Raw genomic sequence first — 18,267 nt, 5'->3', positions numbered from 1 at the left:
ATCGAGCGTTTCCACCAGACTCCCTACACCTGTACATTTAAGGTTTCAAGTAACCTCCCTCCTTCTTTTGGCTAATAAAGAGCTTCGGTCCTCGTGGCCCTGTTTAGTGTAGATCCTTGTCTGACGGTAGACACAAAGTAGGTAATAATGACTCCGAAGACGGTTGGATTTAACAGCGATGCTACTGGTTATGACATGAGGTTCTAGGTAAAGCAGTAGAGCTATTGTGATATTGGAAAGTAGTGCTGGTAACATTGATGGCCTGACTAAAATTGGTGAATCAGACTTGTAGAAATCCGAAATGATCGAACTTTACGCAACACTGAATCCATAGGCAAAGACAACTTAGCTAGAGACCTCATTCCCTGATTTCGTCAAGCGTGAAGGCATCACCCTTGCTGCCAGAGTAGCGATACGGACGGCTTTTCCCGCAGATATCTATGAAAATGACACAAACAATACTTGATTTCCGTATGAAAAGATTAGTTAGAAGATCAGACTTGCTGACAATAATCATTATCACCAGCCATGACCACAGGGTTATGTGAAGCCTAGCTGCTTAAGCATGTCTGGGCGTCGATAATATCGAATCGTTGAATGCTGTAGGAGCAATGGCGATTGTGCGACTTGGTCTAGAGCCAAGCCAAAATTCATGTCCATTCTTGCGTATGACCACGCTGTCTAATTCTAAAACCAGTGTACTCTATGGGTATAATGTTTCTTCGCAAATTCTGAACTCAAGACTGATAAGTCGTCAATATAATGGTTTTTGAGCAATGGGCGCTCGTAAAAATAATGGCCGGTAGACTGAGGGTATTTCCACGTACGCGATCAAGAATGTAGTGTAGGCCTCGATGCCAACCAAGTTTGGGATCTAGTCGTTTCTCACAGCAGAAAATCCGTGCTAAAGTACCTTTGGTCTCACTATATACTGTGATCACTTTTCGAAGATTCAAGACAAACTAGAGCTTCTCCAGGCCCTGTTGTAAAGTTAAGGTTGTGTGATGACATTGTCGCGATAGCCAATTGGACAGGAAGTGAAGAATGTAAAAAGACAGGGAGAATAAAAGGAGTAAGAAACAAGAAAAGCTTTCTCTCTTCCCCTCAAGTCACACGCATCTACATAGACGGGCTGAACCTAGAGATCAGGAGTTGACGCGGGCATCTTTGTCACCGGAGAATTAAGTTGCCCCTTCTCTGCGGGGCACAGTTCCGCAACTCGTATTAAATGTTTATATTGACCTCGCAGAGTTCAAGGTTGTCCATTGAAGTTGATTGAAGATTGTACTTTTTTGACGCATAGCAAAAGTAAAATCTTGCTACCACAGAAAACTGGGCCAAGCTTTTCTATTCCGAAAAATCTTCCTTATCATGTGGGGTCGGCTGTGTCCGAAGCTTGCCCCTGGGAGCAGATCATCTCTTGGGAATGCCCTGGACGAAATGTTGTAATACCTGAGTACAATTTGCGAACATGAATATGTTGAGTGCATTTAATTGCATTTTGTCATATATGAGCAGGTCAATTGGGGGCTCAGGTTCTACATCAGTGTTTGCTTCATGTCGGCTCTAATAATTGCCAAAGCGTGATCGACCACAGGCTTGGAAGTTTAACTCATGCATTATGTATTCATGCTATGCTTGGCCTTAGAGCCCATTTAGTATATCTGGCTCATCTCCTTTATGGCTATCATGATGTTCATTGCATTGAAGCCCCGGGAACAGGTGGCAAAGGTCTCCTGAGAATTTAGCAACACCAAGATTACATTACAACAATAATTCCCCTACGTAAATCTACTCATCATATCTAAGACATTCCTTGACCATTTCCACCTCAATCGCTGCTTTCTGGGTTGCGTTCGACATTGAACTGATTACAGTGGTCAACCCGGACTCGGAGAAAACTTCCCCGGAGCCTCGAGCTGGCCTTTTCTGACACTTTGTGTACTTCTGGGGTTCTCGACCTTCACCTTTCTCTCTCTTTCCACCCACTCCTCCACTCCCCCTCTCAACCCTCCCGTCCTTTTTTTTTAAATTGGGGATCTTGCCTTCGGGCATTCTGTATATTTGTCTTTTGGGTGCTTGGTCCAAATTCATATTCCTATCCCACTTCGCCCCATTCTCCGGGGAATCGCCAGCCAAGTCACCGGGCATCGCAATCAATTCCGAACTTCAATTCGAAAGTGTAGCACTGAGCTTGTAAGTCTTCCTTCTCGCCTGGCTTCATCCAATCCCCATATCGCTCGCTAGCCTACCCACAAATCCCGAGGGCCTGACTGCGATGATCTGCTTCCGTCGCAATACTGATTCAGTCTAGTTTCGATTGTAGGCTACATTTGCACGGCCCCATCGCCTCCGTTACCCCCCTGGTCCCTGATATCGCTTTCAATTGCGTCAATTCATCATGTCCGCCGAAGCGTCAAACGCCACCAATGGTGCTGCCTCCAAGTCTCTTGCCGCCATGCTGGAGGAGCAACACACTCGTGAAGACCATCGTGTCACCGTTGAGGACGTCATCGATGAGGAGGATCTCAAGCACCCGCCGCCATCATCTCTGGTGAATAATCACTCATCAGCTCCCGTCGCCCCTGTCCTGGATTCCACCACACAGGCAGAGACCGCCACTCCGTCCCCGATCTCGAAGCCTGCCGTCAAGAAGACACCGGCATTTGATGTACAGTCGGAGGAGCTATTCCCAGCACTGGGCAGTGGCCCTAAGCCTACTGCTCCCGCGGCTGCCACGTGGGGTGCGAAGAAGCCATCTGCGGCAGCCGCTGTGGCCCATGGCCAACCCGCTAAGCCAATGGGTAAGCAGATGTTCCAGAAGCAGACCGCTTCCTATCTCTAGTTTGCTAACGATTGATAGATATCCCCCGAGTGATGTCTCTTCCTGGAAAGCACGTGGAGCAGCTTCGCCTTGCTCCGTCTCAGATGCTTCCCCGCGGTCAGATGAAGAAGCCCCTCCAAGATATCCTCCGTGACATTTCGCGGAGATCCAAGGCTACTGTGAACATTCGTGGTGGTCCCGGTGGGTCCGTTATCTTTGAAGGCAAGGGATCTGTCGAATCAGTCCGCCAGGCTCTGAAGGAGGTCGCACAACAAGTTGGATCCAAGGTATGCAGACATGCCCTCTCTCAATTGAGCCATTAGTCTAACTTTTCGCTTCCGTAGCAATCCGTCCGTGTCCCCATTCCCACCTCTGCTCGAGCTCACATCATTGGCCGTCAGGGCGCGGTGGTTCAGGACATTCAGTCCCGCACCGGTGCTCGCGTTCAAGTCCCCCGCGCCGATGGCAATGTCGCTGCTGCCGATGATGATGATGACGATACCATTGACGTTCTGATCGAGGGTGATGCGGTTGCTGCTGAGATGGCTCGCCGGGAAATTGAGGCGATTGTCAAGGAGCGCGGCTCGAGCATGAGCTTACGCTTGAAGACCGTCCCGCCAGAGTTCTTCCCGTTCATTGCTGGTGCTCATGATGCGGCGCTGCGTGAGATTGAGGAGCGAACAAAGGCACAGATTAACGTACCCCGGTACGACACTTGGACTTCGCAGCCTCCTCCCCAGGAGGCCCATCCTGGTCAGGTGCAGTTCGTGCCTGTTGCTGACAAGCACATTCTCATTTCTGGAGAGCGTGCCGCAGCTCAGGAAGCTCGTGCAGAGATTGAGCGCCTGGCCGCTGAGTTGCAGCGGAAATTGACCCTTCGTCAGTTGGCTATCAACCGCGGTCAGCACCAATTTATTCTCGGAAACGAGGCCGACGCTTTGCATCAGTTCGTTGCGCAGACTGGTTGTGCGATTATTCTGCCTCCTGCGTCGGATGACAGCGAGTTCCTCACTATCACCGGTCCCGTAGACCAGATTGAGGCTGGTGTTAACCACGCGATGGATCTTGCGACTAGCATGCAAATGGCCAGCATTGACTTGTCTCGCCAACACCCCAATGCCCCTGCTGGTCCTCACGCTCACGCTCGTGCTCTGACCCAGTACCTGAAGCGTCGTCAGATCATCAAGCAGCTTGAATCGGCTTATGATGCGCACATCGCTCTCTCCCCGAGTGTCGAGGGCCCTGTCGCATGGGAGGTCTACTCTCGTGATGGCAAGAACACCATCCGCGCTCGCTCAGACATCATGAACCTTGTCCAAGCCCACCCTCCGTCTCGTCTCCGTCATGTCCCAGTTGACCCATACTTCCACCCCTACCTGCGCTCCCGTGGCGCCAGCAAGCTCCAGGGTGATTACGGTGTTCATCTCCTCGTGCCCGAGGACATTGACAGCCCCGAAGTTGTCCTTGTTTACGAGGGCCCCACATCCACTGCCTCCAACTTTGAGGTCCCGAGACAGCGTCCCACCCCGGTGGAGGTTGCCGAGTTTGAGAAGTCTTTGCTGGAGGCTCAGGCTTTCTTGCTGAGCATTCTTGGTAACCAGAGTGATATTGTTGGCGCATCGGTTTCTATTCCTGCCAAGTACCAGGAGAAGGCCCGCAAGTTCATTATCCGTGAGCAGGACGCTAAGGGTGAAGACAGCATTCCAGTGCGTGCCATCATTGGTGAGCCCAACGCCTCTAAGTGTGAGATTTCGCTGCGTGGACCCTCCGAGTCGGTCTCGGAGCTCGCTGCCAAGCTGGAGGCGTTCGTTGTGGAGCAGGAGCAGGATGATCTGGAGCGTGGCTACACGAACACCTTCGATTTCCCTCAGAAGTTCGCCAACTTCCTGATCGGAAAACGCGGCGAGAACATCAACAAATTGCGTGAGGAGTTTGATGTCGACATCAAGGTTGAGAACGGCAAAGTTGAGGTGAAGGGACCCAAGGCCAAGGCTGATGCTACCCGCATGCGTATCATGAACATGGGCAAGAAGTGGGAAGATGAGACCACTCACATCCTCAAGATTCCTGCCCAGTACCACCGTGAGCTTATCGGACAGCGCGGTACTTTAGTGAACCGTCTCCAGGACCGCTACTCAGTTCGCGTCCAGTTCCCTCGGGCGGCCGCCTCTACTGATGAGCAGTCCGTTGCCGATACTAGTAGCGATGCTGGTGTTGCTCGCAACCGCCCTCAGCAGGCAGCTGATGAGGTCATTGTCAAGGGTCCCAGCAAGGGCGCTGACTCTGCTCGTGATGAGATTCTCGGTCTGTTGCAGTGGGTCATTGATCACTCGCACAGTGCCACTATCTCGGTCGCCCAGAGCCAGGTTGCTTCGCTCATTGGTCAGCGTGGTCGCGAGATGGACAAGCTTCGAGCTGACACTGGGGCTCAAATTGATGTCCCCGCCGCGAATGATGCACCGGATGCATCAGGCCGTGTCCAGATCCGTGTTAAGGGCACCAAACAGCAGGTTGCCGAGGCCAAGAAGATCTTGCAGCAACGGGCCACCGATTTCGATGCTACTGTCACCAAGTCTATCGAGGTCGAGAAGAAGTATCACAAGGCCCTTATTGGCGGTGGTGGTATGTTTTCCCTTTAATTCAAATCATTTTGTTTGGTTTGCTAATGACTACTAGGTGCTAATATCCGTAAGATCGTCGTTGATGCTGGTGGCCCTAGCGATGGTAGCGCTGCTCGCATGGTCCGATTCCCCAAGCCTGATAGCACCGAGTCTACCATTCGTCTTGAGGGTAATGGAAAGATTGTTGACAACATCATTGCTGCCATTGAGGAGTTTGTCAAGGAGCGTGCGGATCAGGTTTCCGAGACTGTTGACGTTCCCACTGCCCAGCACCGCCTCCTGATCGGCCGTGGAGGTGACACCCGGCGCGGTATCGAGTCGAAGTTCAACGTCACCCTGGACATCCCCAAGCAAGGCTCTGGCCGCACCGACGTCAAGCTCAAGGGTGCCAGCGCTGCTGTTGCTGAGGCCAAGGAGCACATTCAGAGCCTGATGAAGGATCAGCACGCCGAGACAGCTTTTGTCCCGACTCACTTGCACCATGCTGTCGCTGACAACGGTGCTTTCTTCCGTCGACTGCGCAGTGACTACCAGGTCACTGTTGACCATGCCGGCAAGTCTGTGCCTGCCAACCCTGCTTCTGAGGAAACTCGCAGCTCTGCCAACGGCACTTCTCTTCCCTTGATTACTGATGACCCCACCGAGGCCACTGACGCCCACTCCTGGAAGGTCATTGACAACAGCATCTCTGCCGATGCTGACACCACCCCCTTCCCATGGGTCCTCAGTGGCTCTCCGGAGAATGTCGTCAAGGCCCGTGCCGCAATTGAGAAGGCTATTGCCTCTGCTTCTCAACAGTCTGCTACTGGTTACCTGATCTTGCCGGATCCTAAGACCTACCGTTTCGTTGTTGGCCAGGGCGGTAGCCAGATCAACGCGATCCGGAAGAAGACCGGCTGCCGTATCAATGTGCCTAAGGACCAGGCACGTGGTGAGGCCATTGAGGTCCGTGGCAGCTCGGCAGGTCTGGAAGAAGCCAAGGACATGATTTTGGAGGCCGTGCAGAATGGCCTGAACGGCTCTGCTCGTTGATACTTTTTTGGTCTGAATTCTTGGGAGATTCTTTGTTCAAGGCATGCACGACAGAACATATTGAACTCGAGCATATAAACCATTCTCTCCAGCGTCGGAGCAGGGCATTCTTGTGTTTATTCTTGGTTTAATCCTTTTTTTTCTTTATTTACCATGGCATTTTCATGTATTTCCTTTTATTTCAAAAGAATGATTCTCTTCTCCGTTCATGTTCAAGGTAGCTCTGGAGGAAAGCGTTGTCTAAAACTCAATCAGCCACAACATAATTGAAACGCATTGATCCCGAAGAAATAAACTAACGGTAATTAAACATTAACGCCACATGTACTCCATGTGGCTTATTCGGCCACTGTGACCTGCGATAATCCTTTCCTTGAACAGCCACCGCCATCATCATCCACGTAAACAATGACATCATCATATAGGCCACAGGTGCATGACAGTATAAGAATATCGTGCATGAATTTAGATGTTTGAGATCTCCCCCAGTCATATCTCTCTTCTGCCAAATAACTATCATCGTCCTGACTCTCTAAACGCTTCCTCTTGAACACAACTCCTCCCAGCTGGGCAGATCTACCTACTCTAAAACCAAACAATAAATCCCAGCCAATATGCCTCTCAGCAATTCCCAAGACAGCGGCTTAACAGGCGCCGCCAAATTCACTACCTCGACGGTTGGAAACTTAGTCGGCGGAGTGAGTCGCACAGTGGGCGGCGTCACTGGTGCTGCGACGCGCGGAGTGGGCGATACCATCACCAGTGCTACAGGAAGTGCAGGCAAGCCCATTGGTGATGCACTGAGCAGTGTAGGAACAGGAGTGGAAGACGGAGCAAAGAGAGTCGCAAAGGGAGTCGAGGATGCTGGGCAATGGAAATAATCGAGGGCGATATCTCTGCATTCCAATATTACTTAATCTCGCATATATATTAATGAAATAGGATTCCCATGTCTCCATTATGCCATCTCTATTCTATCGATCTATTGAATCTATACTATAATGATGTATCTTCCAGTCATAACCCCATTACCTATACAAAGTTTGGACCCAAAAAACACGCCCAAATCAAATATTCACAAGGAACGCCTTCCGATCTACCTGCAAACCCAAAGCCATGAACGCGCCAAAGCTTCCACATGTCATAAATACCGGTCCCCAAAAGGCCGGAACAAATTTTCCCACGAGAAGATACCGTCTCATGGACCAGTATCGAAAGAACCCATAGCCCAGCGACCACACACCAAGTACCTGGCATAGTCTCGCCGGCGAAACGCCACCCATAAGATGACTGGACATATGTTGCCCTGTTTGAGAAGCCGCAGAGCGAGCCTCTGAACTTTGATTTTGATTCTGACTTTGATTTTGAACCTGGCCCTGGCCCTGGTTTCTCTGGTTCGCAGCCATCTCTTCCAGTTGCGCCGGGATAGAGGAAGCAAGAGGCCCCAGATTAAATTTAGAGCAGAGGACCCGGTCAATAGCCTCTAGTCGATCCAAGGCCAGTGCCATAGCTGCGAAGCCGAGGCCGGCGCGCGTCCACGAGAGAAAGGTACGCTCGTTGGCATGGTGGTCGCGCTGTTGGGAGCCTGTGTTCGCGACTCGCGCGGGAATAAAACGGCGGAGAACGGAGGCGACCATCCCCGTTTAATCGGATTTAGGTGTTTGGAAGTGGAAATGAGGTATGCCTTTTATAGATGAAGTCTTGGAAGTAGATTTTTCGATGTAGATGAGATCAAGGCCTAGGGATCGGAGCATTTCGGGGATCTTTCACGTGAGACAATTGCACTATTTGGATTTATTGATGCCTGTATCTGGTATTGCTTCTCTTGCGTACTTCTGAACTACACGTTATCATAAGGATTTTTCAAACTGAAACATGTAATGCGGCTGAATTTTGCTTTGTATTATCTTGTTCAATAATTTTGTCGAACGGTAGACTAAGCAGCGACTAAGCAGCCTCGGCTGTAACGCTGCAGTGTTTAAGGCATTGGGTGTTCCTCTCTCCTATTGGCCAACCTGGACCCACCGTCCTGCACTATCCCCATGATCTGGACTCTTTTGATCTAAAAATCACAGATCTATAAGAATTTGTTACTTCCTGTCTGTTCATCTCTCGCTACACATGATGCTTGTATCAAAAAAGATGCCTGTTGCTGACGGCTTTGGACGTAAAGCATTGATTCGGACGAGAAGCCAGCGCTCGGGCGAGAAGGGGCTTACTCGGGCGAGAGAGGATTGCATCATATGAGTTGTATGTGTATTACCATCACGATACTGACGCAGCATTCGGCGATCGAGATAAAGTAGAATCTACCTTGAGTACAGAATTCTTAAGCTTCTGTGTGCTCAAATGGTGTGACATATAAGAGAGAATACTGCAATAGCGATAACACTGAATAACGGTGGATAGTACAATTGGAGGAACGTATGTGGATTCTATTTCTAACATTGGAAGAGTACATAGAGGATCCCAGTCGGCCTTTACCATTCCAATCCATTCAACTTCAATGGCAAATGAAGCATTCTGTACCCCGAACTCATAGGTCTCGGAAGATGGCCGGCTCGAATATTCACTTGCAGAGACTGGTGAAGAAGCCTCGGCGCATTTAACTTAGCATCACGTTCCGTCCGCAACGTCACAAACTCCTTCTCCGAAACTACATCTCCAACATGCTTGTTTTGTCTCCTGTGGTCAGCCACGCTCATCCATGGAATGGGAGAATCTCGTCCCTCCGGCGGGTAATCATGGCCAGGCCAGATCTTGACATGGTCATCGAGAGCCAGTAGCTTGCGACTTGATTCGTAGAGATCTTTTGCGTCTCCGCCTGGGAAGTCGCAGCGTGCTGTGCCAATGTCGACATGGAAAAGGGAGTCACCGCAGAATACATTATCTACTTGGAGTTAGTAACGGTATCTAGATGGGTGAGGGGTGGGTTATCGTACCTCCGATTTGATACCCTAAATGATCTGGTGTATGGCCGGGAAGATGAACAGCTTTGGCTGTCAGATCACCAATTTGGAAGGACTCGTCATCTTCGAATAGCTTATCAAAGGCAGTCCTGTACTCCTCGCTCTGGATTCCATAGCGTTGACCAAATAGCTTTTGTACTTGCTCAATGCGCTTGCCGATACCGACGGGCGGCTTGTATCCTTGTGTTTGGAAGAGCTGTTTTTGAAGGTATGATGCGGCAGTCAAGTGATCTGCATGAGCATGCGTCTCCAGAATTCTTTCAATTTTATAGCCCTTTTCTTTGATTAAAGAGAGCAAGGCATCGGCGGAGTCTGTAGTGATTTCCTGGGTGACAGGGTTATAATCCAAAACTGGGTCGATTATGGCCGCAGACCGCGTTGATGGGTCCGAGACTATGTATTGCCATGTCCCTGTAACATTTTCGAATACGGGGTGGATTGTAGGTTCCTTCGTAGCAGCGGTGCCGTAACTTGCTCGACCATTTGACACGCCTAGAAGGGTAGATGTAGGACGACGTAATGAGTTATAATGGGTACGTCTTGTGGACTTAAGATTTGTCTTTGGGAGTCCTCTGGTGGAGTATCCCTTGGTCTTGTTTGACTCCAGATCTATTAGGCTCTGAACCCGATGGCGAGGCAAGAAAGGGATGGTGGCTGACATCCAAGGTCGAGCCCCTGCCGATAAGCTATCGCAGGGGGGTTTAAATCGAAAGGACCTCATAATGCGATTCATTTGAAGCTCAGGATTTGTTAGAAAGCGGTTTTGGGCTTAGAAGTGCGAGATGTTTGAAGCATTTAGTTTTAAGTTGGATGCTCGGGCTCTTGTGGTCGCCGATCGCCACCCGGTCGCCGATTGATATATTGCACCTCGGTGAACAGCTCGGTCATACTTAGTTGTTGCAAGCAAGTTTGTTATTAAGGTGATGTCAGACAGGTGTCGGTATGGCCGATTTGATCTTTAAGCGATCAATCCTATGATTGCGAGGTGGCATACTGAGCATTGGAATACATTGCGACTAGATGTCTCTGGGAAGGACCTATATCTATGTTGGTGTCATTCTTTGATGCAATATTACATATCAATGTGCGAGACTATCTAGCATTCTATCAATCGACATATGCTGTTTTCATTCTAACACTCCAGCCAACAAAATCCTTAGATTGAACAGAAGCTTCCATGGTTGGGATACATACAGTCGTCACGACCTCAGGTGGTCGTTTTTCTCACGGGGAGTTGATTTTGCTTAATCGCCGAGCTGTCTATATGAAACTAGAAATGCCAATTTTAGGAGCTGCTTCCGGGACTACTCAGGGTACTAGGTACCTGAAGTATACAATACCATGGATCTATGGACGAAGTATAAAAACCGGGGTGTATGAGACAGTAAAGTTACCGATGATCACCTCATCGCCCGAGACCAGCGTCCTCCATTCCTCACGCAATCTTCCCTTCTTCTTCCTTCTTTATTTAATGGAACCGGCCCCTGTTTTTGAAATTTAATTGCCTTCACTTTGAGCCTATAAAAATGTTCCACCGTCACTTAACAACCGCTGCTCGTGCGGCCTCTCGCACGCAGGCCGTGCCAAGCTTCCGAAATTTCGCAACTGCCGCCCCGGTTTCGGGCACCCGCAACCACAAGGTCGTCGTGGTAGGTGGTGGTTCCGCAGGTGTGAATATCAGCCATCAGCTCCTGCAATCCGACAAGTTCGCAGCTGAGGACATCGCCGTCATTGACCCCGCCGAATGGCACCACTACCAACCCGGCTGGACCCTCGTCGGCGGCGGCCTCAAGACTACGGAAGAGCTTCGCCGTCCGATGAAGAGTCTCTTCGACCCTAAGCTCAAGTTCTATAATGATAGCGTCGCGACCTTCGCCCCAGAAAACAACTTCGTCACCCTCTCCAACGGCGACAAGATTGGTTATGACCAATTGATCGTCGCTCCCGGTCTCACTGTCTCCCCCGCCAACATCAAAGGTCTCCCCGAAGCCCTCGCCAACCGCGATGCCCCCGTCTCCTCTATCTACACCTATGACTCTGTCAACAAGGTTTTCCCCTCCATCAAGAACCTGGAGAAGGGTACCGCCATCTTCACTCAACCCGCCGGCGTCATCAAGTGCGCCGGTGCCCCGCAGAAGATCATGTGGCTCGCCTTGGACTACTGGAAGCGCGCCGGTCTCTACAACCCCAGCAACCCCTCCGGCTCGGCTATTAACATTAACTTCGCAACTGGTCTGCCGGTTATGTTCGGCGTGCCCAAGTACAATGCCGCCCTCACCAAGATGCAGCAGGAGCGCGGCGTCAACGCGCTCTTCCAACACGACCTGGTCGAAATCGACGGCAACAACGCCATCTTCGCCCGCCCCGACGGCACAGAGACCGTGACCAAGCATTTCGATCTCCTGCACGTTACGCCAAAGATGGGATCCCCTGCTTTCATTAAGAACTCTCCCCTCGCGAACGAGGCAGGCTTCGTTGATGTCGACGACGCCACGACCCGTCACAAGAAGTTCGCGAACGTCTGGTCCGCTGGTGATGCGTCCAGCTTGCCCACCTCTAAGACTGCTGCCGCTGTGACCGCACAGTCTCCGGTTGTTGTGCGGAACTTGCTCAATGCCATGGAAGGCAAGCAGCCTGATGCCGTCTACGACGGATACACATCTTGCCCGCTGCTGACCGAGTACGGAAAGGTGCTCCTGGCTGAGTTCAAGTACGGCCCTGAGCCCAAGGAGACCTTTGGCGAATGGTTCGGTATTGACCAGGCTACGCCGCGCCGCTCGTTCTACCACTTGAAGAAGGACTTCTTCCCGTGGGTGTACTTCACACACATGGTGAAGGGTAACTGGGCTGGTCCTAAGGGATGGATTAACTAGATCATCTATTTGGTTAGATGTAGCGATAATGTACTATAAAAGAGTTGAGTTAATAGACCGAATTTTTCAAATTTGCGATCAATCGAAATCATACAGATTAATAAAGCGGATCCCATCTAGAATCAAGTGATAGGAGATAACGGGGCACGAAAGCCAATGTCAACGGGCCGATGTATAGAAGCCCAAGGAACACCACTCTCCGCACCGGATCCACACGGCGAACATTACCCCCACGAGAAGGGATTAGGCGCCCAAAAGAGCAAAGAATCCCCGATTTACGAGCGGGGGTTACCCCAAACCGGTACTTTTCGGCGCTCCTTCAAGGTGAACGGAAAACTTACTCGATCTCGGAAATCGAGATTCCGAGGTTCGCAGCTCCACATTCCAAAGATCCACAACGGGGCCATATCAGACACTTGCAAGTAATTTATAGAAGTAGATCCGAGAAAGAAAGCAAGAATTAGAAAACGATCTAACAATAAGAAATCATAATGATAAAACCCTTAAGACCCGAACATTGCAAATGATATCACACCTCGCAGCGCAACCGCAACTGCGGCCAAAATAGTATCTTTTAATCTAACTCCCGAGATCTCAGATCCCTGATTATGTATAATCAAAGGTTTCTTGCAAGTTCTCCGCACACAGAGTATCCACACAGATAGTGGCACATGCTAAAACACCCCTCATCCCCTTAATTCGCTTACTGCTGCTGCTTCTGGGCCTCCAGGTAGTTGTAGGCACCGTAGGCAATGGCACCACCAATGAGGATGAAGGCGTAGAGGCCGACACCGAAGCCACCGGAAGAGGAAGAGGAAGATGAAGAGGCGGAGGAGGCGGCAGCGTTGGCCTTGGGCTCAGGGTCACCGGGCTGTGTAGATTGATTAGCCGTTGATCTACAGCTTAAGAATGGGAAGGGTGGAAGAGAAGGGGGTTCGGTAGGTAATAGATCAAGTAGGAGAGGATAAAGTTGTTAAACGTACCATGCGCTTCACGTTGCCGACAAGCAGGCCGTCGAGGATCTCGCGAGCCTCATCGGAGTGACCAACATCCTCGAAGGCCTCAGTGCCATCCTGGCCACCGACATCCAGAAGGACTTCCTCACCACCACTATCAAGTAAAGTTAGCCATGGCTCTATCTTGGACAGCGAAATAGTGGGGAGTCATGGCGGTGGGGGGTTCGGGCGGGCCGAAGGGTTTGCGATAGGGGTATGAAGTCCCGCGATCACGGAACCGTCAACCGTCACCAGAGACTCCAGACCATACGGAAGAAGGGGAAGGGAGTTCTATAGGGCGAAAACGTACGGGTGCTCGTCGACGAAGCTGGAGCAGTCGTAGACCTTGTCGTGGATGACCATGTAGAGGTCCTTCTTGGTGTTGTGGGCCTCAACCTCCTTGAGGGTAAATTCCTTGGTCTCAGACATGATGGCTGGTGAAGAGTCTAGGATAGTACGATCGCACGAGGTTAGTTTGAATTTTGGTATAGGCGAACCTGAGAATGAAGTGGGTAGAGTAGAATCGACAGGAGATTGTTTTTTTTTCTTCTGCGGAGAATGAAAAGGGGAATGGAGAGGGGAACGGGCCCCAGAAAAACTCACATAAGAAAACGGGTGGAGTAGAGAAAGAGAGCGCTGGGAAAGAGATATGTGCAAGGAAAAGCGAGAAAGTCAAAGAAAGCCGCGGATTCACAAGAGGAGAAGAGGAGACACAGATTATCATGTACCTGGGACGTGCGCCTAGGCGGTCTCTCCGCGGTGTGGGCCCTGGATGATTACCATGCCGTAGCTAACTCCCGACTTTGGCCACTGCTTTTCCACAGTTGGGGTCTCCTAAGGCTATGCGTGGCTTACGGCTACTAAAAGGGCTTCTGGTTAAATCTTGCCCGGGAATTTCACTCTTCTTGCAGATTTGTAGACTACGGAAAGCCGGGGATTCGTTGTAATCCGACGGGGGAAAGTGTGGGCGAATCAGCGGCTGCTTATTAGAGCCTCGGTGTATATGAAGGATCGTGATGATCTGGCCAGATACACATCAAATAATTATGCACTTACAATTACGCGGAATCATACGACTTCTGGCCCGAGTATTCGAACTGCAAATGAAAAGGGCCCGACCCCAACTGCCTGCATAACCGTACCCTCGGTTGTGCAGTCACGGATAAGGCCCACGGCTTCCGCGGCTGACGGAAGAAGTCCCGCCGATCATCTTTATCCTTATTTTCATCTGATTACCCTTGAACATCTTTGGGGTATACATGATGCGCCTTATATACCCATGGCGAATCCACGCCTCTATATCATGGCTAATCGTGACATGCATGGAGTGAAAATAAAAAGACACCAAAAAAAAAAAAAAAAAAAAAAAAAAAGAAAAAACCAAAAATAATGAAGCTCGAACGAAAACAAATGCGCTCATTTCGCTGGAACTCGCTCATAAAACACTATGTATGCTTGCTCATTCTGTAATCGATCGCGGGCCCGTAAGTCGCGTGGGTTAAATTCACCCACTCGGTCGTCGTCAAACCGCCGCCAGGACTGACGCTCAGCATCCCGGACAAGCGAGATGTAGTGACCACTACCCATGGATGATCCAATATGACGTAGCACGCCAAAGGCGTCGTAGTTAAAGGGGGGAGTTGTGGCGTCCAAGGCTGGGGCCGAAGAGTCAGGGCCTGGGACCACAAAGTCGTCCATTCGTAGCCCGTGCAGGGGAAACTCGATCGGTGTGTGGATCTTCCGCGCGCTCTGCGTCTTGGATGCGGAGAAGCGCTTGAAATGGACTACTAAGATCTTTGGTGCGCGGGTGATGATGATCTGCTTGGTGGCCATGCGCTTACATTTGCAGTGCGGGCACTTCCATACCTCATCCCCGCTGAGCATTTCCTCTTTACAGTAACTACGCAGGCATTGGTAGATGTCGCCCGTGCCAGTGACGGGGATCTCCACGCTGATGCTGTAAAAAGCCTCATAGGTGGTGGATGTCTGGTGACAGGTCGTGCAGCGAAGTCGACTAGCATGTTGTCCGGCAAAGAGGGACGAGATAAATGATTCCTCCCGGTGGCAATATCGTACCCATTCAATCTGCGAAACCTTTGGGACTGGCATCCGTTCGCGCTGCATCTCTTCAGAAGGAGTCAAGGGTCGGAGCTGATTGCGTTGCCAATTAATATTCAGGTCTTCGTGAAGACAGTCCACCAAGAAATCGAAGAACTCCTTGGCATCCTGCTGCCGATCAATGACCCATTCCCGGTTCAATCGACCGCAGAAGTTGCGAAAGGAAGTCGGCATGATCACTTCCACGTCATCCTTCCATAAAGATCGGATGAGGTTGGCATAAAGCCCAGGCATCACACCCTGAGACCCTTTCCAGTTCTTCTGTACATAATATCGGAACCGATCGTCGATGAAAAACTTGCTCATCATCACCGTTGCACTCAGACACTGGATTGTCGAGTTCATGTAGCAGGTGACTCCGAAATTGTGAAGACCAGTTCGAGGAAGCTTGCGACTCCGAAGAGAGCTAGATGTGTACAACGCCGTTCGATTGGCTGAGTTCTGCCGTTCCATATGGGGTTGCGCTTGTCGTCCATCGGTAACTCCACTGTAGCTGGGTCGAGGAACTGCAGGAGCCGGGCGCGATGGAGCTACGGGAACGGGAGCTGGTGCAGCATAGTTGGGGACAGGCATGACAGCTGGCCGGGAATCCGCGTGCATCATAGACTGCTGAGCATGTGGTTCAGGAAAGCGACGCAGAAAATCCTCATAATTATGGACAAATGGGGTTGAGGGCTGTTCCAACTCTTCCTGGGGCTCGTCAGTGAATTGCTCGTCCTCGAGGTATGTGCTCGTGTCGATTTCTTCTTTCTTTGATCTTTCCAACCACGCTGTCAACTCCTCGGAGTTTAGAGGAGTGAATTCTCGAAGTCTTCTCTTGCGGACTTCCAAGCTTGAATTAGCACTGGCCATCGTTGGAACTCGACCCAATGGCCGACCTGGCTTCGGGACAGGCTTCTTGGTCTGGAGTGACCCCATTATGGCAGCAGTGGAAGATGTCGCGAGAGACTGTTGTCCGAGTAGATCGATCCACGCGTCTAAGCCACCAAGCAGAAGCGCAGGAGGACGACCCCCCTTCAGGGGCTTGTATGCATTGAATTCATAAAGAGTATCATGTAGAGCTCTCAAATGGGGTGCAGATGTTCCGACGGGTGAACCTGCAAGATAGCTGACTGACGATGTGTTTTGGTCATGGTATACAACAAGGTCAAATTCGTTTCGTCGCTCGAATAATGCTTGCTCATGCTCTGGGGACACTACAAGGCGCTCCTCAAGCTCTTCTGCAGAAACATTTTCCTTCAAAGCCACCGGTTCAATGCAGATGATGGATTTGGCATAGATGTGTCCATTGTCAAACTGGTCTCGGGAACGAACGTCGATCACAAGTACATTGAATTTCCTCAAATATTCAAGAAGATCCTGGGCTGAAATTGCCGAATTGACGGGCAACTCGGGGGAATCACTTCGGGTTTCTCGTGCAGAGTTGACGCCATTGGGGGTCAGTGACCGGTACGGGTTATCGGGAGGGCCTCGGCTTGGGCTACCATGTGGGGAATTAGACAAATGGGAGTATCTTTGGGTGATTGGTCGCACACTTTCGGTAGATGTTCTTGGTGGATTTGGCGGGGGCTGCGTAGGCACAGTGTAAATTGGGCTATACGCGGGATCGGGTGCACGTGGTAGAGATGTCGCCAAAGGGAGTTTGGGGGGATGGTTGGGAACCGCTGGGGATGGCCCCATACTGCGAGGTCCCAAAGGTCGTCTGGGCGGTGATCCATAAGCGGACACATGACTGCTTAGCGGAGTGTTGGAGGTAAGGGTGGGAACCTGGCCTGCAGGTATGGGTGGAGAGCGTGTGTTTGCGCCAGGCTCGTTTTCACGATTTTGGAAGGGCTTGAGCCTTGCAAAGCGTTGTGCAAGTATGTCTTCAGCAGGCGTTGAGTTTCGTTTTGGACTGGCCTGGGGATCAGGCATTCGCTGGAACTGTGTTGGGCTCGGCATCCTCATAGAGTGGGTTGCCGCTTCGCGGTTCTCACGATCCCGAGGAGTGATAGAGCTTTGTTCATGCCCAGAGGATGCTGATGCATATAATCCCATGGGTTGTATGTTGCTTTTCAAATTGTCCTCGATAATGTCCTGTTTGATCGCATCCATCGTTCCTTGCTTGGTTCGCACCGCCTAAAGTTTCCCAAGTGTTGCGTCAGTTTTATCTGCTAAAGCGTATATGACCAAATGAATTGAAAAATTTCTAAGAGCATACCATCATCAATGCCGCAAACTCCTTGTACCATCCGGGGCGCTGAGTGATCGCTGTCTTGTAGTTCGGATGGTGGGGGATGACGTTGATGGTGATCTCCGAAGCGCGGAGGTACTGCACATATGCCTTGTCGGACTTGTCGTCGTCTGCAAGATCCCTGGCTTTCCTGATTGCCTCAGATGCTGTACTGAGGAGAGTGTCGAGCTGTGTCTAAGTGAGCAGTTGGTCCTGTGGCGACCTTGGGGGGCGTTATAGACTGACCGAGGTATCCTCGTTTACATTCAATAGAGCAGCCTGATCCTGCAGGTCCTTGATGTTCGGAAACCGGGGTCGTGTTGCTGGGGAGCCACTCTGGAAAGATCTCCGTCTGGTGACCGGGTCGGCGGAATGCATGTTGCCCCCCACCGAGTAAGGACGTCTGTCCTTCCACGGTGGTATGTTCGGTGGAGATGGTAACGCCGCTGCATCGGGGGGCATGGTCGAGGCAGCGAAGGGGTGTAGGGTTTAGCGCATGATTCTAGGCAAAAATCTATTCAAGGCACCAGGAATCCCAAGAGCGAGAGGCAGAAAGAAACAAAGGGAGGCCGGATAATAGGTAGAAGTTCAAGCCGATTCCAGGAACAAAAGCGGGTCTGGGG

General features: G+C 50.8%; 7 protein-coding genes across 7 annotated transcripts; 3 read left to right on the top strand and 4 right to left on the bottom strand.

Annotated features, from left to right (window-relative positions):
• Positions 1-2,401: 2,401 nt before the first annotated feature.
• On the top strand, positions 2,402-6,477 carry N7484_004426 (putative RNA binding effector protein Scp160; the record flags this gene model as incomplete). The annotated part of the gene is made up of 4 exons (XM_057114846.1): positions 2,402-2,804; positions 2,864-3,111; positions 3,169-5,446; positions 5,501-6,477. The coding sequence occupies 4 exons, from the start codon at positions 2,402-2,404 to the stop codon at positions 6,475-6,477; spliced, it is 3,906 nt and encodes a 1,301-aa protein (XP_056974986.1).
• Positions 6,478-7,091: 614 nt separating this feature from the next.
• N7484_004425 (uncharacterized protein) lies at positions 7,092-7,358 on the top strand (the record flags this gene model as incomplete). Its single annotated transcript, XM_057114845.1, has 1 exon — positions 7,092-7,358. The coding sequence occupies one exon, from the start codon at positions 7,092-7,094 to the stop codon at positions 7,356-7,358; it is 267 nt and encodes an 88-aa protein (XP_056974985.1).
• Positions 7,359-7,544: 186 nt separating this feature from the next.
• Positions 7,545-8,114, bottom strand: N7484_004424 (uncharacterized protein; the record flags this gene model as incomplete). Its single annotated transcript, XM_057114844.1, has 1 exon — positions 7,545-8,114. One exon carries the CDS (start codon positions 8,112-8,114, stop codon positions 7,545-7,547), a length of 570 nt encoding a protein of 189 aa, XP_056974984.1.
• Positions 8,115-8,957: 843 nt separating this feature from the next.
• On the bottom strand, positions 8,958-9,936 carry N7484_004423 (MBL fold metallo-hydrolase; the record flags this gene model as incomplete). The annotated part of the gene is made up of 2 exons (XM_057114843.1): positions 8,958-9,367; positions 9,420-9,936. Coding segments are annotated over 2 exons (927 nt in total), but the record flags the coding sequence as incomplete, so codon positions are not given.
• Positions 9,937-10,972: 1,036 nt separating this feature from the next.
• On the top strand, positions 10,973-12,319 carry N7484_004422 (NAD(P)/FAD-dependent oxidoreductase; the record flags this gene model as incomplete). The annotated part of the gene is made up of 1 exon (XM_057114842.1): positions 10,973-12,319. One exon carries the CDS (start codon positions 10,973-10,975, stop codon positions 12,317-12,319), a length of 1,347 nt encoding a protein of 448 aa, XP_056974982.1.
• A 703-nt stretch (positions 12,320-13,022) lies between these two features.
• Positions 13,023-13,743, bottom strand: N7484_004421 (cytochrome b5-like heme/steroid binding domain-containing protein; the record flags this gene model as incomplete). Its single annotated transcript, XM_057114841.1, has 3 exons — positions 13,023-13,190; positions 13,303-13,429; positions 13,625-13,743. The coding sequence occupies 3 exons, from the start codon at positions 13,741-13,743 to the stop codon at positions 13,023-13,025; spliced, it is 414 nt and encodes a 137-aa protein (XP_056974981.1).
• Positions 13,744-14,730: 987 nt separating this feature from the next.
• Positions 14,731-18,106, bottom strand: N7484_004420 (putative ubiquitin C-terminal hydrolase; the record flags this gene model as incomplete). The annotated part of the gene is made up of 3 exons (XM_057114840.1): positions 14,731-17,550; positions 17,633-17,833; positions 17,891-18,106. The coding sequence occupies 3 exons, from the start codon at positions 18,104-18,106 to the stop codon at positions 14,731-14,733; spliced, it is 3,237 nt and encodes a 1,078-aa protein (XP_056974980.1).
• Positions 18,107-18,267: the final 161 nt, after the last annotated feature.

This window comes from Penicillium longicatenatum, assembly GCF_028827895.1.
Source record: "Penicillium longicatenatum strain IBT 33135 chromosome Unknown contig_2_segment0_segment0, whole genome shotgun sequence".
Classification (NCBI taxonomy): Eukaryota; Fungi; Ascomycota; class Eurotiomycetes; order Eurotiales; family Aspergillaceae; genus Penicillium; species Penicillium longicatenatum.
Note: the sequence above shows the minus strand (reverse complement) of the source record. Positions and strands in the feature narration are given on the sequence as shown.